Source organism: Triticum aestivum, chromosome 5D (assembly GCF_018294505.1).
Source record: "Triticum aestivum cultivar Chinese Spring chromosome 5D, IWGSC CS RefSeq v2.1, whole genome shotgun sequence".
NCBI lineage: Eukaryota > Viridiplantae > Streptophyta > Magnoliopsida > Poales > Poaceae > Triticum > Triticum aestivum.
Genome location: NC_057808.1, coordinates 312,710,539 through 312,736,749, shown reverse-complemented (window position 1 = coordinate 312,736,749; position 26,211 = coordinate 312,710,539). Strand labels below are relative to the sequence as shown.

At 48.9% G+C, this 26,211-nt stretch overlaps 3 protein-coding genes and 1 pseudogene across 6 annotated transcripts; 1 reads left to right on the top strand and 3 right to left on the bottom strand.

Annotated features, from left to right (window-relative positions):
- Positions 1-7: 7 nt before the first annotated feature.
- Positions 8-3,401, bottom strand: LOC123121413 (RING-H2 finger protein ATL46). Its single transcript, XM_044541378.1, has one exon. It carries the CDS (start codon positions 2,809-2,811, stop codon positions 1,735-1,737), a length of 1,077 nt encoding a protein of 358 aa, XP_044397313.1. The 5' UTR covers positions 2,812-3,401; the 3' UTR covers positions 8-1,734.
- A 7,499-nt stretch (positions 3,402-10,900) lies between these two features.
- Positions 10,901-16,612, bottom strand: LOC123121412 (protein FAR1-RELATED SEQUENCE 7). Of its 4 annotated transcripts, none has more exons than XM_044541375.1 (3): positions 16,267-16,612; positions 12,326-14,234; positions 10,901-11,980 (listed from the first exon to the last, which is right to left on the bottom strand). In XM_044541375.1, the coding sequence occupies exons 2-3, from the start codon at positions 13,763-13,765 to the stop codon at positions 11,222-11,224; spliced, it is 2,199 nt and encodes a 732-aa protein (XP_044397310.1). In that variant the 5' UTR covers positions 13,766-14,234; positions 16,267-16,612; the 3' UTR covers positions 10,901-11,221. The 4 variants fall into 4 exon arrangements, with proteins under 4 accessions (XP_044397310.1, XP_044397308.1, XP_044397309.1 ...); XM_044541373.1 differs by having other exon boundaries at positions 10,901-14,030; positions 14,119-14,234; positions 16,267-16,611; XM_044541376.1 differs by having other exon boundaries at positions 11,927-12,194.
- Positions 16,613-19,120: 2,508 nt separating this feature from the next.
- On the top strand, positions 19,121-19,904 carry LOC123120541 (uncharacterized; annotated as a pseudogene).
- A 335-nt stretch (positions 19,905-20,239) lies between these two features.
- On the bottom strand, positions 20,240-21,687 carry LOC123120540 (probable inactive receptor kinase At1g48480). Its single transcript, XM_044540550.1, has one exon. The coding sequence runs from the start codon at positions 21,653-21,655 to the stop codon at positions 20,240-20,242; it is 1,416 nt and encodes a 471-aa protein (XP_044396485.1). The 5' UTR covers positions 21,656-21,687.
- Between the last annotated feature and the right edge of the window lie 4,524 nt (positions 21,688-26,211).

Here is a 26,211-nt window from a genome sequence, read left to right as displayed (position 1 = left end):
GGGCATGTACCACAATGCACTATTTTGTTGCTTAAAGCAAATAATACAATCGCATTATGCACTTTGTTGGTGCTTGCATGCTTTCATCATCCAGTCTCACCTAGATTAGATTATACTCCCTCTGTTCCTTAATATTTGTCTTTCTAGGCATTTCAAATGGACTAAACATACGGATGTATGTAGACATATTTTAGAGTGTAGATTCATTTATTTTGCCCGTATGTAGTCACTTGTTACAATCTCTAGAAAGACATATTTGGGAACGGAGGGAGTATTATATAGGTGTAAAGCGTGGTCATATCCCTTTCTGAACCAACTTACAAATTTCTGAACGAGCATGTGCAAGCATATTCGTAACACGGCCGCCTGCTCAGACTCAGATCATATCATCAACATTTGACCTTGTCATGTGTTTGCGCGGCATGGTGCCTGCATTGTATACTCCTTGCACGTACGGTCACACGTTGTTATCGCTACTCTGCTTACCTCAAGGGTTAACGCAGTTGACCTCGATATCTTCATCAAAATTAAGTATCAGCTGCACAGTCATTGTCTCCTTGACCTAATCGACCAAACATACAATACCACTGTGATTAGGATCAGAGTAGCTAACCGAGCAAGTCAAACAAGAAGGCCTCGTAAGAACTGACAGTGAAGAGGAATCAGAATCAGAATCAGAATCACCGTGCCTATCAAGGCCAACAATAATAAAGGAAGTAAAAAATGTTGTCTGCTAGCAGCCGCAACGGCCGCCCCCACTTGGATACCATACCGATCATCAACGCTCCATCCAAAGCCGCCGTGGTCCATGATCCCAGTGCCGATCGACCACTGCAGACTGTACTACACTGTGCAACCAATTCAGCAGCATAATTAAAGTCGGCTGAGTCTGCGGTTGCTGGCTCGCCCTTGCTGCGGCTGGAAGAATGGCGGTAGATGGGTTAGCTAGCTGGGACACCTCTCACGCATCAGCCATTAAGCCCCCTAACTAATCCCGCCAGAAGCCAAGGACAATGCCACCCAAATCTGCCCATCAAACAGCCCAGATCCTGAGTTTAATGGTGGTGGTACTGCAAGAGCATAGGTGAGTGAGGAGACGCCGGCAGCAGACACCTGTACGTGGCAGCGCCATTATGCTGTGTATGGGACCTCAGATTGGGACAGGGCCACCCACAGTAATCGGACTCCATGGCCATGGTATGCTAGCCCCTGCTGTACGTGTACAGGCAGATGATAAACACCGGAATATTCCAGTGGAGCAGTACAAAATGTAGCAATGCGCTAGGAGTATATGAGTAGCCATATGAGTTTTGATGATGATGATGTTGTTGTACTTGTATACATGGCTTCGGAGCAGTAGGCAAAAAAGATGGACCCCAATAGCTGATGAACGTTCACTGCAAGGGTGGTATTTGCGAACGTTTTTGCTGGCATTTTCTTCATGGATGCATGGTAACTTCTGAGAAAAAGGAAAATTTAAGGCAAAAACGGACAGAAACTGTCGCCGTTTGATCGTCGCAACTAAAAATTTCAGCAAAGTGCGTTCGTTTGCCATCCACTTCCGAGGAAACGCCAACTACTCAACGTTGCCCAAAAAGATTCATCAAAAAGGCATGAAAACTCTTAACATGAAATGCTTATTGCTAGCTACTCGTAGCACTAATGAACAAATAAACGGCACAGGACGAAATACATGCATGTGTGTGTATCTGTGTATAGATTCTACCATCGTTATCAGGTGTCGGTTTCTTGCCTCGTGCTGCGCGTGCTCGCCGGCGACGCCCACGGGAGGTCCTGGTCCGTCGGGGACGACGAGCCGGCGCGGAGGCCCGGGAGCCGCCTGCCGCCGCCGCGCCACTGCCAGATCTTGGACACCGAGAAGCTGTCGCCGCGGCTGGCGGCGCAGACCTTCTTGCCCTGCTGGTCACTGCCCGCCGTGGTCACGCCGGGGCGCATGGCCGCGCTGCCGTCGCCGGGACGCCAGTGCACGGACACCACCAGGTTGTCCTCGGCGAGCACGTACTGGTAGGAGGAGCCCATGGAGAAGCACCTCCTCGCGTCGAGGCGGCTGCTGGTGCCCGCCTCGACGTCGTTGTTGTTGTTGCCCTGGACGTTCTTGAACCGGCCGAGCCTGACAGGAAGCACGACGGTGCTTGCGACGACGACCTCCTTTGACGCGTCCTCCTGCTCCTGCTTCCGCTCCTCGATGTCCGGCTCACCGGCGGCGTCCGCGGCCGCCACGACGGTGGAGGGCGCGCGAACCGAGAGCACGGTGCGGCAGAGCGGGCAGGTGGAGCTGGAGCGGAGCCAGGTGTCGATGCAGGCGACGTGGAACGCGTGGCCGCAGAGCGGGAGCAGGCGGAGGCGGTCGTCGGCGGCGAACTCGTTGAGGCAGACGGCGCAGTCGAACTGGCGCTGCCCCTTGGCGCCGGAGCCGGAGCCGGAGAGCTCGGCGTACGCGAACGCCGGCAGCGCGTCGATGGCGGCCTGGTCGAGGCCGGGCCCGGCGCCGTCCTCGTGCAGGTGAAACAGCTGCTGCAGCTGCCGCTCCACGGCCTCCGCCCGGGCATTGGCGCGGTGGCTCTTGAGGAAGAGGCGTCGCAGGATGTGGAGCAGCCCGCACACGAGCAGCACCACGGCCAGCACGACCGTGATGAACAGCACCGCGGGCGTGATCCTGGCCGCCGTGGCCGACGGCCCCGGCTCCGGCGTCGTGACGGTCGCCTCGGGCGCGCCCACGAAGCCATCATCGCCGGTCTTGATCTCCCGCCCGAGGAGCGACCAGCCTGCCACCCTCCTCACCGCCGCCATGCTGCTCCTCCCTCCGTCGCCAACGCAGCGCTCATCCACGACAAAACCCGAAAAGAAACGCCCGGCTATATATCCACTACCGCCGAGCGATCCCAAATAGCTCTCTGGCTCGCTAGCTTTGGTAGGCGGATGAATCAGTTGGAGTGGAACGATCGGGCACCGGACGGAAAGAAACAAAAGATCCCTCGGTGAGGTCAACCGGGAAGCTGCGCACCAAACCTAAACCTTTTTCCGCGATGCAACAACAGCGCTGGGCAGGGCCGGGCAGAATATTGTATCCTCCTCCTCCTCCTCCTACTCACTTGACCATCTTCCTCCTGTGTCTTGTTGGGCTGTGTATTATTGGAGTACGTACGTACCAATCTATTCGGCGCTGGTGTGGTGTGGTGTATGGTATGGTTATGGAGGGGTCGCCGTGCTAGCTTGCTGCGGTTAGCGGGGCGTTGTCTACCAGTACGCCGCCCGCCCGGGTGGTTGGCGGGAGGAGAGGATGGATACCTGGGCGGGCACCACGTGAAGCTTCTTCCTCCCAACGTTGGGATCGATCAGCTCGGGCTCAGCTAGCTGGGTGCAGTCGGGTTGAGGCTCATCACTTGTGACATACGGAAAGTGCGGGGAGGGAATAAATAAGGAGAGGGAACAGCATGTCAGCGTTGGAGGTGGTTGAGCGAGCCGGGGTAGTACTTCGATCCATGGACCCATCCTCGCTGAAATCTGGAGGCATGGCATAATTGCCACGACGGCGACGGCTGAGACGGGCCCCGTGGCCGGTCCGGCCAAGGCGAGCTCGATCGTAGCCACCACGGAGGCGAGGGCCGTTTGATGTGTCGACCCATCGGCACGGGTGGACCATCGTCTGCTACCTGTACATACATGGACGTGGACCGCAGCAGTGTTTTCTGCAGGATTACGCGGGTGCCAACCAACCAACTGCCGAGGGAGGACGGACGTTTGCTTGTCCCGTGGGAGCTCCGGGGAGACTGTTCAAACCGAGCCTAACAGCGGCCGGGCACGGAGGTGGAGCCATGGACGATGGACCACCCTCCACCCACGCACGGGCACGGCCAACCATCTGGTGGTGTGGTGTGGTGTCCCGTACGCCGGTTTGTGCAGTGGCGGGGCACGTACCGGCCGGGTGCATGGACGCATGGCGTGTCGCTTGTGCTGACTGTCAGGGCGGTCACGTCCACCTCCGCGTGCGGTTGTGCGTCCGCTTCATGGTTCGCTCGTCAGTTCCGGCCGTCCTGCGGTGCCCGGTCGGCGTGCCGGACATGACACGGACAGCAAGCGTTGGCGCTCGCTCTGGTGGCACGGCGTCCCTGGTGCTGCATGTGCCCTGGCCTCAAGTCAACACCCGGCGAATCATACGAGGGTAACCATCTGCTTGATTGCGCCGTCGACGTGTAGGAAGAATGGAATGGATAGCTCGGGATTTGAATTAGTCAACCCCCGATTCTCGGTCTGGCATGTTACTAGGTTCTCTCTGCCTCTTCTGTGTTTTAAATAATTCGTGAGATTATCCTGTTGGTCGCCAGCTTAAGTGGGTCGGCAGATGGAGGGGGAAGATCGCACAAGTGAAAAAAGAACTGCAATTCGCAATTATTTGAAAGGGGTTGATGCATACGGTTTTAAACTCGAGCATGGACTTCACTTCTATGTAGCGGATGCGGCTCATCCGTAGAGGTCATGGCAACGGTTCTTGATAGTCCACAAGCAGATACAACAAATGGCAAATGGAAATAGAAATGGCATTTTCCATGTCTTCGTAGGCCAAACTCGATGCAAGAAAATTGTGGGTTTTATGTAGTGTGCATGGTATATGTTGTTATGATGTTCTCTACATGTAAGGTGAGGTTGACTCCTTTCTTGGAAGTAGAGGAATCCCAATTGGTAGCCAATTGATGCCAGTTTGTTGGCCACGGTTGATGGAACCCTCGGTTACCCTACGGATAGACTAGTCGCAAATATACATGTTTTTTCTACATGGACGACCAATGCTCTGCATACAAGGGTTTTCACGCATATGAGAACGAGCACCTCTCCTGCTACTGAAGCACACATCGATGTCATCCAAATGCACTATCATCAACCGATATCAATGAGCAAAAGGAGAATTAGGACACAAGACCTCCACCAAATTCACTGATCTTCTTTAGGTTGAGGAAACCATAAGCACCACTTTTGCTGAGAATGAAATTGTGCCGGGTGGTAATAGTTCACCCTTGAAATTGATAAGTCGTTTGTTGGGATATCCTCCTCATGTGGGTTGTGATGAGATGGCCATTTGAAGCCTTTTACGCGGCCCAAAGTTGTCCAAGTGCTTACTTCCCATTAGGGTTATGACCTAGTGTCATTTTGGACTATGCACGTGTGAGAAGGGGGGTGTCATTTTGGACTTTGCACGTGTGAGAAGGGGGGGTGTCATTTTGGACTTTGCACATGCAGTAGTAGCCACCAAGGAGAGTGAAGAATCCGAGGTTAGCCTCCGTTGAAGAAGAAAAGAGAAAACCAAGAGAGAAAGGGAATAAGAGGAAGACTGAAGGAAGATGCTTGCATCAAGCAAAGGGATCTCATCAACGATGTTATGAAGTTCAGATCGACCACCTCGTCTCAAGCTGCGGTTCTACCATCCTTTGGTGACATTATTCCAATTCCTAGCTCTTGCAGACACAGATCTTGTTGTTCATGTCCAAGATGAAAAAATCTTAATGTATGTGAGCCACCAGTGTATGTAGAGAAGAACTTTTCATATCCCACATCTGATAGTAGTAGAAGACAATTTGGGCAGCTTCAACTTGTGGTTTTTACCCCAACTTGGTGAGTTTTCCATATAAAAATCGTGTGTTAATGTGTTGATGTTACTGCTACAGTTCAGATTGGTTTTCCTGACCCTAGATATCGTCTGGGGTGTATCTCGGGTGTTTTGAGATCTATTTCCTCCATATATGTTTCTGCATAGGTTTCCTTCCATCCCGAGCAACGCTATTTGAATTGGTACATGAAGTGATGCTAAAATTACTTTGTTTCTACTAGAGTTGTAGACGCAAGTGTGTATTGATACCCAACACAATGGCAACAATACTCTGCCAGGTGTACGATGATCCCTTCTTCGGGCCAGCCCTAAGATATTACCATCGAGGTAGTATTTAGCACTCAGGATACGTGAACATAAAGAATTTAAGTTCTGGATTAGTCGCTAACACTATTTTGCTAACATAGCAAGGTTAAAACTGTGAAGGTCCCTAAACCCCAAGCCCCCTTTCTTCTTCGGAATGCACATTTTCCACCATGCGAACCAATGCGTTTTCTTCTTCTCCTCATTGTAACCCCATCAAAATCTTGCCATTTCATCTGTGATTGCCTTACAAATTCCTTTAGGGAACTTAAACACTAACATAGCACAGGAGGGAATAGCTTGTGCTACAGATTTCAGTAATATCTCCTTTCCCTACATAGATAGAATCTTTTCCTTCCAACCCTTGAGTATTTGACACACATGATCAATAAGATGCTGGAAACAATCACTTCTATCCACTCCCACCATAGTGGGCAGCCCCAAATATGTGTTAGATGATGCTTCTGTAACTATGCTTAGCTCCCTGCAAACATACTCCTTTACTCCAATAGGGGTGTTAGGACTAAAAAATATACTGGACTTGGCATTACTTACCAGCTTCCCTGAACTACTACAATATGTGTCCAATATATGTTTAAGGGTACTTGCATATTGTGTATTTGCCTTCATCAAAATCAGTGAGTCGTCTACAAAGAGAAGCTGAGAGATAGTTAGAGCACTCCTGCTCTCCTTTGCGCCATCTAGGTTCCCATCTCCTCCCCATGTGCAAGCATACTGGATAGGCCTTCTGAACAAAGCATAAAAAGATATGAGGAGAGAGAGTCTCCCTGTCGCAAACCACTAGTGGGTATAAATTCTTTTGTCTCGGTGCCATTGAACCGCACCCTATAGCTGACTGAAGAAACACACTCCATAATCATCTCGACCCACTACTTATGAAAACCCATCTTCAACATCATCTCTCCAAAAAGCTCCATTCAACCTTGTCATAGGCTTTGTTTATGTCCAGTTTGACAGCACAATATCCATTCTGACTACGAGCTTTCTTTTTTATGGTATGAAAACATTCATACGCCACCAAAACATTGTCTGTAATAAGTCTCCCATGTACAAAGGCACTTTGTGTTGGGGAGATAATCTCAAGCAGTATCCATTTGAGTCTGTTAGCATTCATTTTTTAGATTATCTTATAAACAACATTACAGATGCTGATAGGCCTATATTGTGTGATTACCCTGTTGGGAAACATAGCATGCAATTTCAAAAAAAATCTACGTTCACGCAAGATTTGTCTAGGAGATGCATAGCAACGAGGGGAAGAGTGTATCTACGTACCCTCGTAGACCGAAAGCGGAAGCGTTTGACAACACGGTTGATGTAGTCGAACTTCTTCTAGCTCCGACCAATCAAGCACCGAACGTACGACACCTTCGAGTTCTGCAACGCGATGATGTCCCTCGCCTTCTTGACCCAGCAAGGTGTCGAGGAAGTAGATGAGTTCCATCAACACGACGGTGTGGTGACGGTGATGGTGAAGTGATCCGCGCAGGGCTTCGCTTAAGCACCGCGAGAATATGATCGGGGTGTAAACTATGGAGGAGGGCGCCGCACATGGCTAACAATTCATGTTTTGTGTTCTAGGCGCCCCCTCCCCACATATATATAGGTGGGAGGGGGAGGGGAGCAGCAAGGGTGCGCCCCAAGTAGGAGGAATCCTACTTGGGGTCCTCCCCAATTCGGCCTCCCCCTTCCATATTTGCCGGAGGGGGGAAAGGGAAGAGGAAGGTGAGAAGGAAAGGGGGGAGCAGAACCCCCTCTTTCCCTTTTCCCACTCGGCCTCCTTCCTTGGGGGGGGGGCACCTCTTGTGGGCTGGTGTGCTCCCCTCCTATGGCCCATATGGCCCATATCTTTTCCCCGGGGGTTCCTGTAACCCCTCCCCCCTCGGTACTCCGATAAATACCCGATACACTCTGGAACACTTCTGGTGCCCGAATACTACATATTCCACGAAGATCTTTATCGGTCGAACCGTTATGACAACATATGTTATTCCCTTTGTCATCAGTATATTATTTGCCTGAGATTCGATCATCGGTATCCACATAGCTAGTTCAATCTCGTTACCGGTAAGTCTCTTTACTCGTTCCGTAATACATCATCTTGTAACTAACTCATTAGTCACTTAGCTTACAAGGCTTCTGATGATGTGCATTACCGAGAGGGCCTAGAGATACCTCTCCGATACTCGGAGTGACAAATCCTAATCTTGATCTATGCCAACCCAACAAACACCTTCGAAGATACCTGTAGAGCATCTTTATAATCACCTAGTTATGTTGTGACGTTTGATATCACACAAGGCATTCCTCCGGTATCCGGGAGTTGCATAATCTCATAGTCGAAGGAATATGTATTTGACATGAAGAAAGCAATAGCAATAAAACTGAACGATTAATATGCTAAGCTAACGGATGAGTCTTGTCCCGTTATCAAATGACAACTCATGTCCATGGTTAGAAAACCTTAACCATCTTTGATCAATGAGCTAGTCAAGTAGAAGCTCACTAGGAACACGGTGTTTGTTTATGTATTCACACATGTATTAAGGTTTCCGATCAATACAATTCTAGCATGAATAATAAACCTTTATCATGAATAAGAAAATATAAAATAACAACTTTATTATTGCCTCTAGGGCATATTTCCTCCTGTCTCCCACTTGCACTATAGTCAATAATCTAGATCGACAAAATCTTCTTTGTTAGCACCTTTAGAATCATTACAGTGTAATCTAGATTATTGACTCTAGTGCAAGTGGGCATCCCGGTACTCCACATTGTTAACAGTAGTACATGAGGTAATGAAGTTAGACCGGGCCGCGTTAGAAACCGCTCGGTCTAGGTTTTTTGCTGCTTGTTCAATGTATTGGTGTATCGTGATGAACCTTTGTCTTTTTTTTTTGAGACAATGAACCTTTGTCTGTTGATTGCTTCGCCGTGTTGGTTTTATTTATAAAATCAGGCTTAAGCCTTTTCTTTAAAAAAAGAAGTCATGCCCACAATCTCTCGAACTACGCCATGCTGCTGCAAGTAGGTACTTCTGGCTCCACGAGTTGCTTGCATGTTAACACTGGTTTGTACTCTACATTGCAAGAAGACTTTTCCTCTTTTGATTTATCAGTTGTCACATCACCTTTATATGTACATGCGACCATACAACACAAATCATGCGCAAGAATGGTGTCTCAATCCTGGACCCAAACACTCCAGCTCATCTCAATAGTATTCTGTTTGGTTACAAAGTTTGCTAGCCAAATCTTACAATCAGACAAGAGCGAGTAGTTCGGTTGCCTAGCCCAACACAAATGCACACACCTGTGTGTGATATTGGTATCGAGATATACACAAATGGAAAATTCAGACCAAGTTCTTTGTAGTCATTGAGTGAAGGAAAGTACAGTTTGGGGGTGATGATTGATGAATATAGTTTTAAATGCAACTAATTAGATATGCATAGAAAGTACACATATACTACCTCCGTTTACAAATATAAGATGTTTTGGATACTTCGATATGGACCACATAGTCGAATATTGTCTTTGGAGGCCGAGCTCCATGGAGCTCGGTATTGAAAAAAATGAATTTCGTCAAATTTCATATTTTCTGCATTTCAAAAAATTCTAAAAAACACATATATACATGAAGGCATAACACACATGTGTGTAAATTTTCAGGGCAAAACTCGTTGAAATGAGAGATGTGCAAAAAAAGATAAATCTGGTGCTTTTTAACACATGATACTATTCATCCTCTCAGACCATGAATTTGTCTTTTTTGTACAGGTCACATTTCAACGTTGTTCATCCTGAAATTTTACACACATATACATAACATTCTTGTTTACTTGCACAATTTTTTTCAGATTTTTTGAAACCGAAAAGTTTGAATTTTAATTTGTTTAAAAAAAGTTTGTTCTCCTACATAGTGAACAAACACACTAAAACGCGTCTATATACATCGTAGTATTTGTGAATGGAGGGAGTATTTAACAAAACCAAACTGAAGGGCTATACTATCCTTTTAGAACAAAGATGTTTGCAGCAAATAAAAACGAAGACATCAAAATATGATGTGATCAATCAAAGGGCATTATGCCATTATGCTGCCCAGCTGAAACCAGAATATGGCCATCTGTACAGGGTGCAGTTTTATCTGGGTGTGAACTCTCATTACTAGGACCAACATGCCTGCATCAGGGCATTTGTATATCATCTGGATGAAGCTAGAGATTATAATTCACAGGAAATACTATGAAACAATAGCATTCCAGGACCAGAATAAGTTAAAAATCCACTTATCCTAAGACTGCTAATTCCTGTGCCTACAAAAATACAGGCCTTCTTTGGTTTAGAGGAATCTTGTAGGAATTTCATAGAATAAGATTTTTATAGAAAACAATTCTTTTAGAGCCCTTTGGTTTGTAGAAATGGAATCCTATTTCTATGGAGGAATTCTTCCTATCCTTCACATTCCATAGGAAAATAAACATTAGCCTACACTCGATGGAAAAAATCTATGATGTGAATCAAAGGGCATCTCCTTTCCTATTCCTACTCATAGGATTTGAGATACATGTCGCCTCATTTCCTATGACTTTCCTATTCCTACAATTTTCCTATCCTATAAACCAAAGAAGGCCTAAAAGACGAGAATCCATAGTAAAAAAAATGTAGTGAGAGGCTCCTATCATATTAACTTGCGTCCTTTATAACAATGTAAAAGATATAAATACCTAAATGTTCGACATACATGTCCATGAGAACATACTGCATTTCATACAAACGATCAAAGAGAAGCACAGAACTCAAACATACAAGTGCGTATACTAAGCAGTACATGTGCTTAACTGCATAAGTACTCGAATAGGCAGTTAGCTTTTGTAGCACAACTGTCACTTCCACGCATAAGGCCACAACCACCACAATTTAAAACAGTCTTTTAGTATAAAAAGTGAATCCCAACTAACATAAGGCTATGCTATATTGGTCACGCAATGGTACATACAAAATTATGGATGTACTACCATGTAACAAAATTGCCCTTCCTACAGTGCCATTCATGAAAAATCCCCACGAAGGGCATATGTTCCTACATTCATTTTGAAGAGTAATGTCTCAAACGATTCATTAGCACCCTTGCTGTTACTAGATGCGCTGACAGGGAAAAGCCGTAACCAGCCACAGCGTAAGAGACTAGTACTAGATTGAATGATACTACAACTATACAAGGTCAGAACAGGTGAAATCGCATTATGTTCAAATTCACAATATCTGGTCATCTACTGCCATTGCTCTCCATGAGGGAATTTTTGAATGCTGGCCTCTTTATGCTCTTGCCAGAGGTACCTTTAGATGTCCCAAGTTTCTTGACTGGACTTCTTAATGATGTTGTACAGTTTTGTGAATTTTGCTCTCTAATATTCCTTGTAGGCATTATTTCATCAAGAGCCTTGCACAGTGCCTCTTTAGCAATTTTATAGCGCTCGGTGGATGTTGAGCCCTCTTTTGCACATTTGACTGCATCATAGCAAAGATCATTGTACCTTGAAGTTGAAGGATCCTCACAGTATCCCCTTAGTTCAATGTAGTTATCCAAGGTGACGGTACTTTTTGCATGCTTTGTCCAGCGTTTCAAGACATAGGCCTTTGGAAGGAAACGCACTCCTTCGATGATGAAAACTCGAAGAGCATGCCTGCACAAGATTCCACAGCTCTCGAATAAGCAACAACTACAGCACACTGTACTTTGATCTGGACTGAAAGAGACGATATGTGCCTCCTCATCACCATCATCTACTGTCAGGCGGTACTTGTGTAGCATGCTATCCTCGAGCCTCTCTGCATGGTACCCAAAGGACTCGGCAAATTGCTCCTGAAATATATCAAACACTTTCCTAGAAAATACTAAAGCTGCTTGTTTCTCCACTGGTGAAGCAGTCCTCAGTGCTGGTAGTTGAAACATTGTCAGATAATCCGCCTGGGCTTCTTTTGCATGGAAATTACAAATAGCTTGTTCAAGTTGCTGCACAGCCACCTGTAATTGGGTCTTGGATGAGAAGTATGTATCTATAATCTTTTCAAGATTTTCACAGCTTTGTGCAAGCAGGTTTCTGGCATGAAATGATTGCTTTGTGTATGCAGGGGCCCATCGTTTGCGAATATCATAAAGAGACTGTAAATGTTCATTATTTCTAAAGCCATGTTGCATGAGAACTGATTCCCAAGATGATTCAAATGATTCTTCTATTCTGCATCCATCAATGCAATTTCTCAGATCAGTTATGAAATGGTCTAGTCCTGGATAAATACTATGCAACTCCTCCTTGACAGTGCCTAATATATGATTTTCACAGAATATATGACAGGTGTCAGGTAATACCTTGGCAGCTGCAGCTGCCATCTCTTGGTTCAGCTCTGTTACAAAAGAAACAGGAGGCCTCACATGCATTGCTTCAAGCCATTTTTCAAATAACCATACAAATGATTCTTCAGATTCATCAACAAGTAGTGCACAGCCAAAAATAACAGGCTGCACATGATGATTGACACCTGAAAATATGACAATGGGTATATGTTCCTTGTTGCTCCTGTATCCTGTCTCAAACCTAACAGCGTCACCAAAATGGTAATAAGCCATCCTAGCACTCGCGTCAGCCCAGAAGATATTGACCGTGTCCTCATGCTTGTCAAGCTGCACAGCATAGAAAAATGCAGGGTCCTCAGCCTGTACCTTTTTAAGATATTCAAGTAGGCTTTGAGCATCCTCTGGCCCCAGATCATTATACCGGATCTCTCTACGAGGCTGAGAATCTTGGCCATTCAATAGAAGATTCCTTGTGTCAGCAAAGTTCTTTGCAATGACAAGTATCTCACCTTGTGAGCGGACACAACAAACGCTGCTTGCTGGTGCAGGGTTCAGCTCATGAGTGTGCTCTAGGATGAGTTTGGAGACCCTCCAGACACCTTTGTCCTTCCGAATTATCTCAAACAATGCATTACAACCGTCTCTGGAGGGATGTCTCTTGGTATCGTCTCCATTGTTCTCCCGTCCTGAATGGTAGCGGTGCCTTGAGCACACAAGCTTCAGCATCTTGAGTGACTCATCTTGTGATTTCCGAGACTGGCGCACGCGAACTTCAAATCCTGCACGGATAGCATACGAGTAGTAGAATGTCTTGGCAGATTCAAGGGATTCAAACTCCATGTCAATGTATGGGTCAACCATAGTATCGCTCTCAGTGGCTATATAGTGCACTGTGCTGGGCATCCCAACCTCATGGTTATGCTCCTTGACAAGCTTGGTGGCAACCCACTTGTTGTCGCCTCTGCGGAGAACCTCAAGCATGGCATTGCAGCCTTCCCTGATGGAGGCTAGCCTCTTCCTTGTCTTCTTCCCTGCAACAACACGCTTCTCCTTGCTGAACCCTTCCTTTGAGCAGACAAACCTTAGCATGATGATGGACTCACTGCACTTGGACTTACGGGACCGAGCAATACGGACCGAAAACCCAACACGGCCAGCATAAGCAATATAGAAGGTCTTGGCAGCCTCGCCCGACTCGAATTCCATCCCCACCCGAGGCTCAAGGCAGGGGTCGGCTTCAACAGGGAACAACTCCTTACAGACAGACTCTGGCTGTGAGACCACCGCCGGTGGCAGCGACTGTCCTTGGTGGTCAAGAATGTGCACATTGTGGAGCGCCATCTGGTCGACGCCATGGACATGGGTGCTCACGCCGAGGGAGGCCCAGAAATTGATGCTGTCATCCTCGAGTTCCACTCCCTGGGGCTCCATCATCGCCTGCCCCCCGACCTCCATTACCCTTGCCCTCAATACCCTCCCTCGTCTTCTTAGCCCTTCCCTCCACCACAGAAGCAAATCAAGAACCAAGAAACCAACCAACAACAGCTGCTACTCTCTGATGCCCAATCCAAAAACCAGAAAACTACTCCAGGTCTCTCTCCCTCTGGCTCTACGATGCCTCCGCACCTTCTGTGGGGAAGCAACAAACCCGATGCTTCAATAACTTCACCGAGAAACTGTAAGCAAGTAACTCAGGTTGCGGAAATCGAGAGCAAGAACCCTAGTAATTTGACCCAGTGAGACCTTGGATTCCAACAGAACTGCAGGGAAAGGAGGCTGATTCAGTGAGTAAAGAGGAAAGGCGGTACCTTCAGGTTGCTCGGCTGCATGGGAACCGCTAGGGATCAGACTAGCAAACTAGCATGGGAACCGCTAGGGACCAGACTACGGAAGCAGGAACCACGAAAGCAAACTAGCAAACTACCTACACAGTAGAAGTAATATATAGTTAGCTTTCCAAGCATGGAATAAACACACTATAGAACTTATGCAAGAAATAAAATGGTTTGTAGCAACTACTAATTTGGCAACCTGACTGTACCAATGGAAACAAAGAAATCTGAAAGGTGTGAACTTGCATTATATGCAATATATATACACGTATGAAATGTAGGAAGCATGATGAGAGTATTTAAATACAAAATATGGTCTTACAGTGTAACAAGTACAGAAAAAGGTAGAATCATATTCTATTGCAGCAAACTATCTGGAGTGAACAACAAACTCAATAAATTCAGAAGCATGGATACACAAAGCATCAATTTCATGCTATCTTAACATACCCATGCCTAGCGTAAGCATAACATTTTGAAACTGAAATTAGCAATGCCTAGCGGCAACTTGTGTGTGCATCCTTTTGTGATGAACAAACCAATTTCGTCAATTTCAATTGGTAATTTTGTTAGCCTACACACACTGAAATAAGGGGGGAAATCATGATTTATCAACACATACAATTAGAATAAAACAGAATCTACCGGTAGCAGGATGGTACCTCAAAATGAGAAGATAAATTGGCTGCATTTTACATATCTGAATTTTGAATTTTTTGTAAAAGTAGGAATATGGAAGTAATCTATGGACACCGAAGAAGTACAATTTAGAAGCCCCGTGAGTAGGAAGCATGAAAACGTGCTATGCCAATATGACTCATTTCAATTGAAGCATAGAAAAGTTAACTAAGATTCTCACGAACATGGAGATGCAATTTTTAACACCTACACTCCAAATTTGCGAAAATGGTTGAACTATGGAAGCAAAACTATGTGGACCGAAGCATATATAGTAAGTAGTATAATTTGGAAGCTCCATAAGTAGGAAGCATAAGAACAGTGATGCCTGAACTAACTCATCTTTGTTGGAAGGATGGAAATCTTAAAAAATGACTGAAGTATGATTGCCGCCGCCAACATGGGTATGTAGGGTGTGTTTGGTTTCTGTCACGAAGTGGAACGGTACGTGTCGGTTCCGTTCCCAGAACTCATTCTCGCGTTCGGATCGTCGAAGGAACCGGAACCAATTGATTCCAGAGAATGGCACATTCCCTGTTTATACAGTTCCGAGTGGTCTCTCCAAATCGGGCGGACCACGCGGAACCGCTCGCCTCTCGCCTCTTCGTCACATCCTTCGCGCGCCTGCCTACTCCCGTTCAGCCGCCAACCATCACCGGCGACCTCCGCCGCTCCGCCGAGCTCCTTCCCCACCCTCGCAGCCCTTTCCTCCTCCTCAGCCTCCTATCCGGACGAGCCCCTTCCTCACCGAACTCTAGAAGCTCCGCGCCAGGGACGCCGCATCCAAAGCCGACGGGATAGAGGTCCCATCCGCCGTCTCCGCCGCAGTTGTCCAGGGCGGCTCCTCTTCTCCCCGTACCTGACTTCCTGCATCACCCGCTCGAGCCAGCGAGGAGCGGCCAGGGCTGGGATGCCTCCCAGGCGGGGAGTGGCCGTGGCGCGGATGCCTCCCAGACGGAGCCCAAGGATGTCTCGCGGGATCGCTCGCGACCCTCTCCCTAGATCGCCACCCTCTCCCTAGATCGATTGGAGTTCGCGACCCTCTCCCTAGATCGATTGGAGTTCTTGCTCAAGTCCGGTGTCTATCAATTTTTGGCATTCTGTCCCAAGGAACCGTTCCATCAGACCTCGTTCTCTTCTTGCCGAACATCAAGATGGAATCATTCCATTCCATAGGAATTGAATGGTTACATGACATTCCACTTGGTTCTAGAACCAAACACACCCTAAGTTCGTGTAATCCAAAATCCAAATACACCTAAATTGGTTGATGGTTTAGTGTTCTATAATACACAATGAACAGTTCGATTTCACAGCCAACAACATTCCATATTCAATAGGATATGAACATATCTAGCATTAAATACTGGGCAGATTAGACACCAACTTGCTTTGCAGAAATTAAAAACTGGAGAACCGAAGAAAAGGAGCAGCCACTGTTCTTACTGCAGTAGCCGGCAAGCGGTTGATCCTCCGGGCAGCCTGGCGAGGCAAGAAACGGGGTGGTGATGGTGGCTGCAGCCACCCTAATTCCCGGGTGACGCACCGGCGAACTGGACCCGGGGCCGCATCGGGTGGAGCGCTGCAGGGGGTTGCTCCTGGGCGGCGTTGTCGTAGATAACAGGGAGGTGCGGTGGATGGTTAGCTCGTCGGTGAGGTGGGGCGCAGGGGGTCGAATCTGGGCTGCGCCGGCGGAGAGAACATGGCGGCGCTGTGGTTCGTGAGCTAGGAGGCGAGGGGGGGAAATCTACGAGAATGGGTCTAACTCTCCAACTGGTTAGACCCGCTCGGATGCACGACACGTGGACATCGCAATCTCAAAGCATCCAGCCCATTCCCATTTATACGTGTACTCTCAAGGGTTGCTCACCCTTGTCCATGGCGGCCGCTCTAAATGACGTCGCCGCCGGCAGCCACCCAGCAGCCGACTTCTCGCCGATGGCCTCACGGCAGAAATGTACAACATATTCTCATCCGTGGCGGCGAAAGCCTGGTCGATCCTACATGCCCAGGTAGCACGGTAGCACTGGCTCACGACGGGGACGGCAGTCTACATGCCCACGTAGCATACCTTCTCGTGCATCAAATTCGTGTTGCAGATAAAGAAGTTTGTCGATTTTTCTAATGTATGAGAGACAATACAAGTAATACTGTCTGATTGGTGGCTTTGATGAATAAACATGAATGTTCATATTGTGGTTACGGAAACGGAAATAGATGTGAAAAGTTTTCCTCCACCAACCGGCTAGAAACCCTAGCTGCCACCAGGGGAGTCCAGCGTTTTGCTGCCGTTTTCCGGCAGTTCCTCTCCGCCAACGATCTGTAGGATCATGTAGCTTTAGGTTTTACGGACCAGTAGCTTATGTTTTAGACGTCTTGGCTTTGGCGGTGGCAATGACGACGCCGAATAAAGAAGCTTCGGATGCTTTCCTGGCGAGGTAATCGGCTTTATGGTCGGTCAGTGATGGATTTGAGAACTAGTCTTTTTAAGAGGAGATGTCACGGCGACGATGTAATGGGCTTTTATGGCGACCGCTCTAAATGACGTCGCCACCGGCAGCGACCCAGTAGTTGACTTCTTGCCGGTGGCCTCGCGGCAGAAGTGTACAACATACTCTCGTCCATGGCGGTGAAAGCCTGGTCGGTCCTACATGCCCAGGTAGCACTGGCGCACGACGGCGGATGGCAGGCCACTGACTAGAGCCAGGTTGATCCTACATGCCCACATAGCATGCCTTTTCGTGCATCAAATTCGTGTTGCAGATAAAGAAGTTTGTCGATTTTCCCAATCTATTAGAGAGAATACAAGTAATAATGTCTGAATGGTGACTTTGGTGAATAAACATGAACGTTCATATCGTGGTTCGCAAATAGATGCGAAAAGTTTTCCTCCCCAACTGGCCGAGAAACCCTAGCCACCACCAGCGGAGTCCAACGTTCCGGTGCCGTTTTCCAGCGGCTCCTCTCTGCCAACGGTCTTTAGGATCGCGTAGCTTTAGGTTTTACGGCCTAGTAGCTTAGGTTTTAGATGTCTTGGCTTCGGCGACAGCAACGACGCCGCCGAATAAAGAAGCTCTGGATGCTTTCCCAACGAGGTAATCGGCTTTATGGTTGGTGATGGATTTGAGAACTAGTCTTTTAAGAGAAGATGTCACGACGATGACGTAATGGGCTTTTATGGTCCATCGATGGATTTGAGAACTAGTCTTTTTAAGAGGAGATGTCACGGCGACGACATAATCGGCTTTATAGTCGGTGATGGATTCGAGAACTGTCTTTTTAAGAGGAGATGTCACAACGACGATGTAATTGGCTTTTTTGGCCGGTGATGGATTTGAGAACTGGTCTTTTTTAAGAAGAGATGTCACGGCGACGACGTAATTGGCTTTATGGCCAGTGTTGGATTTGAGAACTAGTCTTCTTAAGAAGAGATGCCATGACGACGATGACATCCTTGTGATGGCTTGTGTCCTCGGCTCCACCTTTGCGATGACATCTGCTCCATCGCCGATGTGGAGCTTGGGAGGTAGTATAGAAGCGGATGCAGATAGTGGTCTGTATCGACGACATCTGGAAGATGGATCATGTGTTGGGATCGTGGTTGGTGGTTAGCACGTATGGTTTCCTTCTCCGGGTCTTAGTCGTGCGGGGGTGTCAGATCTGGAGTTCGATGGCATGTCATGGGTGCTACCTCGGCCAGATCTTTCAATGGCCTTTGGTAAATCACTTTGAAGGTCCGCAAAGTTGCATATCAACCATGGAGCCGCATCGAGCTCGGGTGAAGAGGTGATTTGTCGCATTCTCCTTCGGTGGTGCCAGAGTCAGGTGACAGGCGTTGGAGTCATGCGCAAGGGGTTCATCAATATTGATTGTTATTTTCTTTTTTAACCGGCGATTCTTTGTGCAAAGGCTGGCATTTTGTGCAAAGACAGTCCTTCAGCCGGTTTCTCAAAAAAAAAAAAAATCAATCCTGGATCGAAGCACGCTCACCGTTAATAGCATTCTCTTTGGTTACAAAGTTTGGTAGCGAAATCTTACAATCAGATAAGAGCGAGTAGTTCGTTGAGCGTGAATATTATTTCCATGAACAGTTGTGTATGATGCACACAACTCTGTGTGTGCAATGAAAAATTAAGACTAGAGCTCTTTGTAGTCACTGAGTGAAGGAAAGTTCAACATGGGAGTGTGATGAATATAATCTCAAATGCAACTAACTAGATATGCTTACACACATATATATAGCACCGATCAGAGGTTGGAGAACTCTCAGACTGCCGACTGGTTCGGTGCTCCTGTCACGCTTCCATGGACACAGACCTGTCGTCCTCCTCGCGGATGGCATTGATCATCCCGGCGACCTCCCTCATGGTCGGCGGCACCTCGCCGGGCGAGGCGTCGATGCACCTCATGGCGACCTGCAGCAGCCGCACCATCCGCTGCTCGCTGACGCCGTCGCGGGAGAGCAGCGCGCGATCGAACACCTCGGCGGTCCACTCCTCCTGGATCACCGAGGTCACCCACCGCGCCAGCTCCGCGCCGTCGCCCTGCGCCGCCGTGGCCTTCCCCGTGAGCAGCTCCAGCAGAAGCACGCCGAAGGCGCGCACGTCCGCGCGGAGGCCGGAGCTCCGGCTGCTCCCTACGGCGGCGGCCAGCGGCGGCGCGACGACGCCGTACTCGCTGATGCAGGGCTCCATGCCGGCCGTGAAGAGGATGTTGGTGGACTTGAGGGCGCCGTGGGCGATGGCGCCTTCCGCCGCCGCCGCGGAGTCGATGGAGGAGGACGTGGAGGAGGCGTAGGAGCTCGCGCCGTCGCCGCGCATGGCGGCGTGTAAGAAGGCCATGCCGTCGGCCACCTTGGTGGCAATGTGAAGGCGCGCCGGCCAGTCAAGGGGGGCCTGGCTGCTCTCTATAGAGCCTGCAAATCATCGTCGAGAAGAACCTCTGGTTATTTTCCTCGCTCGGAATAACATTTTACTACGAACTAATGCTCGAAGTAGCATAACCTTACTAAGAATTAATGCATGCAGAAAGAATCAGGAATTGTTTATCTTCTGGAAGAACTCATAAAAGTTGGCATGTGTTAGCAGATTGTTCATGACGATTGCTACAAAATGTGCATGACGGCAATTAGCCACAAGATTGTTCTCTAAAAGTGCATGAAACAACCTAATTTCTTTCCACGGTTTGGGCATATCCAGCCCACACTTCGAATTGGTGAATTCTTGGCGTTTCTTTACGAAAAGAAATTCGAATTTCCAACATTCAGACCATACATCCAGTGAACGGATATAATCTCTCCGAGTTTCATGTACAAAATTATCTTAATTTTGGGATAATTTGATGCTCCGAGTGTTGAAACTTTCTTGTTTGAATCTATGTGGAGATTTGTAGCAGATTGTATTTCTCTTCATCCGATCTTCTATTGTAAGGAGAGGAGCGACGAAAGCGGCATACCGTGGAGTAGCTTGTGGAGGCTGCCGTTGCTCTGGAACTCGTAGACCACCAGCTTCTCCTGCGCGGCGCAGTAAAAGGCCAGCGGCGGCAGGACGGCCGGGTGCCTCGCCCGCGCGACCCGCTCCATCCGCCGCCGGAACTCGTCGTCGCTCACCGACGCGTCCTTCACCCGCTTCACCGCCAGCGCCGCCCCGCCGGGCACCGCCACCTTGTACGAGCTCCCGTACCGCCCGCGCCCCAGCAGCTCCGCGGGAGACTTGAGGAGGTCCTCGAACCGCAGGTCCTTGGCCGCGGCGGCGGCAGCTGTCGATGTGACCGAGGCCGTGCCCGATCGCCGCAGCACCACCAGCGACGTCGACGCCGCGCCTTTGCGCGCTGGGCTCCGCTCCGCCGAAGCCGGCAGCGAGTAGGCCGACGCCGACTTGCTTGTCGTCGTCGTCGTCGGGTTGCTGCTGTCGAACGTGTCCTTGCCGACCATGGCCTTCTTGCCCAGCTTGTTCCTCTTCCTGGAGCAAAGCTTGTACACGACGAATGCCACGATGACGGCGCCGAGGAGGACGTACCCGAGGTACATGAGGATCCTTCGCGTCTTCTTTGATTTGCTCTCCCCGGACCCGGAGGGACACGGGGAGAACATGGGCTCTCCGCACATGCCGGCGGCGTTGGCCGCGAAGCTGTCGTCGCGGAAGCGTCCGGTGTTCTTCGGGATAGGTCCGGTGAGGTTGTTGTTGGAGACGTTGAAGGTCTCGAACTTGTCGAGGTCGAAATCAGGAATGGTGCCTTGGAAGTGGTTTTCGTTCGCGTTGAACCTTATGAGGCCGCGGACGTCGCTGAGGCCGGCGGGGATCTCGCCGGAGAAGTCGTTCCTGGAGACGTCGAGCACGTGGAGCTTCCTGAGGTTGCCGAGGGAGCTCGGCAGGGCGCCGGAGAGCTGGTTGCGGTCGACGTAGAGGTGGGTGAGGCCCGAGCAGGCCGAGAAGCCCGCGGGGAGGCCGCCGCGCAGCTTGTTGTTCTGCAGGCTCACCACGCGGAGCGCCGGCGCGGCGCACAGCAACTCCGCGTCGATGGTGCCGCTGAGGCCTAGGGATTGCAGGTCGATAACCTTGATCAGGCCGGCGTTGCTCGCGCCGTTCTCGAAGCACTTGACGGTCCCTCCCCACTTCGAGTCGCTGCCGTTGCGGCCGCCGGTGCCGTCGCAGGGGTCGGTCGACGCGTCCCAGCCGAGGTCGCCCGCCGTCTTCTCGTCGCCACCGGCGAGCTTGGTCAGGAAATCGACGAGGGAGTCCAGCACATCGTCGTCCTCCTTACCTCGGACCTCACAGGAGCAGCACACCAGTAAGGCCACTACGACGGCAGCAGCCACGGCAAGAGTCCACCCCATGATGTGATGAAGATCGAGCACAGCTCACTGAACCCCGGTGTGCTGGACTGAGAGCTCTGTGATTTCTTGACGTGAATTAAGGAGCCCGGGATATGGCTGCATGCATGGCGCTGGCTGGCACGCACGGGTGGTAGCAATTGCAAGCGGACAAAGACGGCGAAGTTTTCAAAGGCCGGTGTGCGTTTGGCGCGTGTGCTGTGGCCAGGGAACAAGGTGGAGGCGCCAGATGCCGGCCGGGAGGGAGGGCGTCCCTCTTCTCCATCCGCGTCAGCCGGCCGGCCGGGGCGACGGCACGAATAGGTCGTCCGGAACACGGCGCACGTCTCGATCATGGAGTCTGCCACACGGGGAATCTCTCCGTTTGGTGAACTGAACAGAGATCTCGTTTGACGCAGTGCTAATTTGGAAGGCATGTGCCTCAAGCTGTTTTTTTAGGGGTTCTTGAGCTGTTGTTGGATGATGACTTGGTATTGCTTGCGTCGTGGAAAATGACCGTGTTGGCTGGTTGATCGGCCGATCTGTTGGTGCTTATGCTATGGCTAGACCCAGAGTGACATGTGGAATCAACCAAGCGATTACTGGCGGCTGTTGCTTCATCGCTAATTACAGTACATCTTAACAAATTTGTTTGCTCTATCAGAATGTTACAATAGCAGGGGGACGCAAGTAAGTATGTGTGGAAGTTTATCATATCACGGGCTTAGAGCATCTCCAGCCTCGAAAAATCGGGGGTCGACCCGGCGATAAAATCGGCTTGGGGCCGAACGGGTTCCCAGCCGCCGGCCCCAGGGTCACCCCAGAAGTCTTTTTAATTTTTTTTTCATAAGACATTTGGCTATTATTTGGCAAATGGGCATAAACTTCGGCAACTTAAACAGTTTTTACATAGCAAACTTAAAATTTACTAAAAAAATAAAGGCCTAGACTACAGGAAGAACGCGCTCAGCACGGCGAAGTCGCAGCCGTCGCCGCCATCGCTGTTGTCCTCGTTGTCCTTCTCCTCCTTGACGCGGCCGCCCCTGCTGGACCCCTGCCCGGGGTCACCCTGGCGGACCAGTGGCGGCGCATCGTCGTCGCTGTCGTCGTCGAGAACGACGATGCCTCCCTCGTCGCAGCCACGGCGCCGAGCAACGAACTGCTCTAGGGCGCGACACTGGCGCTCTAGCTCCGTCCGCTCCCAGTCTTCGCGCGCCCACTTCAAGGCCCCCTCGTCGGAGAGCGTCGGCTCCGTCTTCACGGCGGCGAGCCCGGGCTCCGTCTTCACAGCGGCGAGCCCCGACTCCGTCTTCGGCTTGACGAAGCGGGGAGGAGCCGAGGAGGAGGCGCGCCCGCCCTCGTTGATGACGATGCCGGCGTTGCGGGTGCGCCGGCCGAGCGGCGTCTCCGTGGACTCGGCCTTGACACTGAACAACGCCGGCGACCCAGAGGAGGAGGAGCGGGAGGAGGAGGAAGAAAAGGACGCTGTCCTCCTCGGCATCCATTGGTCGCCGCTCCAGGCCAGGGCGGCAGGGTACGTCAATGGCGGGTCGTTGCCGCCCTTGAGGTGCCGGAGAACGGCGTGAAGCGAGCGGCCGGGGGCGCCCCACCACAGGCGGCGCCCCTCGCTGTTCTTGGTGCCCCGCACCACCAGCGTCCCGTTGGTGGAGGCCAGCCGCTGCGCCTGCCGGTGCTGGAAGTACGCCGCCCACGCCTTATGGTTGTCGGCGGCGTACTGCGGGAGGGCGCGCTGCTCCTCCGTCAGCGACGCCCACACGCGGTCGACCTTGTCGGCGAAGTAGTCGGCGCACACGTTGATGTTGGGCAGCGGGGGACGCCACCGGCGCTGAGCCTCCACCCCCCCGGCCCTGCGCGCATGTCGGGAGGCGTCAGGATGTTGGCCTCGAACAGCAAGTACGCTTCCCACTCGTGCAACGAGCGGCGACCGAAGCCGTTGGCCGCCGCCCCATCGCCGGGGAATCGCTCGCACATCGTCGCGACTGGGCTTGGGGAGAGAGGGGAGGAACATCGGCGTCGGTTGCGCATGGGGAGAGAGAGGCAGAGCACGTCGGCGAGGCAGAGCACGGCGGCTGCGGGCAGATGTGGCCAAAGGCAAGGGGGAGGCGTTGCTTTTTATAGCGGCCGAGCGCCGTGTGTACGTGTGGCGGGAGGGGGGCGTCGCCGCGCCGCCCGTGAGGAAGCGCCGGCGCCGCCCCCCGTGAGGAAGCACCGCCCGTGAGGAATCAATGGAAGGCTGATCGGCGGCAGCCTTGGCATTGATTCCCCGTGGAAAACCGAGGCGTTGTGAGGAGGACGAGGCGAGTGTCGCTGACTCGGCGGGTCCGCTGTTAGTTCGCGCCAGGTTCGGCCTGGGTCCGCCGGCGCCAGTTTCGGCCCAAACCGGCGAAAAACGGGCTCCTGAGGACGCGGCTGGGCCGATTTTTAGGTGCTGGCGCGAAAAAATCTCCTGCGGGGGCGTGTTGGGGGCGCGGCTGGAGATGCTCTTAGTCTTTTTCACTCTATTCGCCCGTCAAAGTCAGGCGCCCCTATGTCTCGCATCAAAATAAGTTACGTTCTTGCTTTAACGCTAAGCTAATCGTCCCCCCCTATTTTCAGGGGTGGCCCTGGGCCTATTTCTCTTCCAACCAATTCAGGCCAGGTCACCTTTTACGGAGGTTACGTAAAAATCTTTACGTAGATGTAGCAAAGCTCGTCTCACGTCGGGGCGAGTCCCAGACGGGCCGACCTAGCCACGAGGGAGCCACAGCCTGTTTTTTCTTTTTATTTCTTTTTCGTTCTGATTTTTTGTTATTTTTGTACCCTTTTTATTACCTTAAAATATTGTGTGTGTCTATATATATATATATATATTACAAAAAAACACTCTTCAAAAACACATTTGAAAAGATGTTGAATAGTATTCAAAAATGTTGAACAAGAATTTGAAAAATGTTGAACAGGTATTTGAAAATGTTGAATAAGTATTAAAATGTAGAACAAGTATTTGAAAAATGCTGAAATAGGTATTAAAAATGTTGAACGAGTATATGAAAAATGTTGAACAAGTATTTGAAGATGTTGAATAAATATTAAAAATGTTTAACAAGTATTTAAGAAATGTTGAATAATTATTAAAATATTGAAAAAGTATTTGAAAAAGTTTGAAATAGCGTTCGGACAATGTTGAACGTGTATACAAAAAATGTTGATCGCCTATTACAAAAAATGTTTTGGAAATGTACAAAAATGTAGAGTGAAAACGAAAACAAACATAAGAAAAGACAAAAAGAAAAACAAAAAATGAAGAAGAAAAAAGAAAATCACACAAAAAATGGAAAAAATAAAATGAAAAAGCATGAAAGAAATATGAGAAGAAATAAAAAAATGAAAAAGGAGAAGAAAAACAGAAATGAAACAAAAGAAAACAAAAAAAGAAAAAGAAAAAATGGATAAGACCTGCTCGGTCGCCTCTAGTAGATCTCGGTCCTAGTACTAACCAGTAACATGAAGTAGGCGGAGTCGTTAGCTGCGCTGGAGAGAACCCTGGGGGCACCCCGTTTATTCCCGATTTTTTTCGAGTTTGCACGCGCTAAATGGGCCGGGCTGACACTATTCACGTCGACGCGAGAGATCCTTGTGGACTCAATACGATAAATAGTTGCTGCGGCCTAAGTCTTATATATAAACAAAAAGAACATTTGAGTCCAGCACCCACCGCGTCGCTTGCATGGGCCCGCCCAGCAATATTCGCTGGCTCCGCCTGCTCGCTTGTTTTTCTTAGAAAAAAACCCTACCCGTTTGCTACAATCAGTATTGCCGTTCTTAGGAAAAATGCCCTATTTTTAAGTTCATGAAATTGAAAAAGTATCATGAATTAAAAAAATCATCAATTTTTTAAAAAAGCTTCATTGATTTTGAAAAAAAAAAATCATTGATTTTAAAAAAAATCATGAAGTTTAAAAAGTCCCTACATCTAAAAAGAAAGTTCATTGATTTTGAAATAAGTTCAGGATTTTTTATAAAAATCATTGTTGTTTAAAAATGTTCATGAATTTAGCAAAAATCATTGATTTGAAACAAAGATCATTAATCTTGAAACGAAATTTCACGTATTTAAAAAATATTCATTTTAAAAAATCACGAATTTGAAAAAATGATTTATTTTGAAAGAAAATAAATTCAGTTTCGCAAAAAATGCTCAAGTAGTTGGAAAAAGTTCACAGTTTTTTTGTTAAAACCACAGGTTTGGGAAAATACCATCTATTATGAAATTCTTCATAGATGTTTTCATAAAAAAGTACATGGATTTGAAAAATGTTCATCAATTTGGATAAAAAGTTCATCGATTTATTTTAAATCTCTGATTTGGAAAAAAGATCACAGATTTTTTTAAAAAAATCAAACAAGATTTTATGGATTTGAAGAAAAGTTCATGTATTTGAATAAAGTCCACGAGTTATCTAAAAAAGTTCACAAATTTTGAAAAAAAAATCAAATTGAAAAAAGTTACACACATTTTTTTGCGAGAAAATTTCTGATCTATTCATCTTCAATTATGGCAGTGCAACGAATACCCGAAA

Excerpts from the sequence above, each read along its gene's own strand:
- LOC123121413 (XM_044541378.1), bottom strand. The coding sequence starts at position 2,811 with ATGGCGGCGGTGAGGAGGGTGGCAGGCTGGTCGCTCCTCGGGCGGGAG.
- LOC123121412 (XM_044541373.1), bottom strand. The coding sequence starts at position 13,765 with ATGGAGGTCGGGGGGCAGGCGATGATGGAGCCCCAGGGAGTGGAACTC.
- LOC123120540 (XM_044540550.1), bottom strand. The coding sequence starts at position 21,655 with ATGGGGTGGACTCTTGCCGTGGCTGCTGCCGTCGTAGTGGCCTTACTG.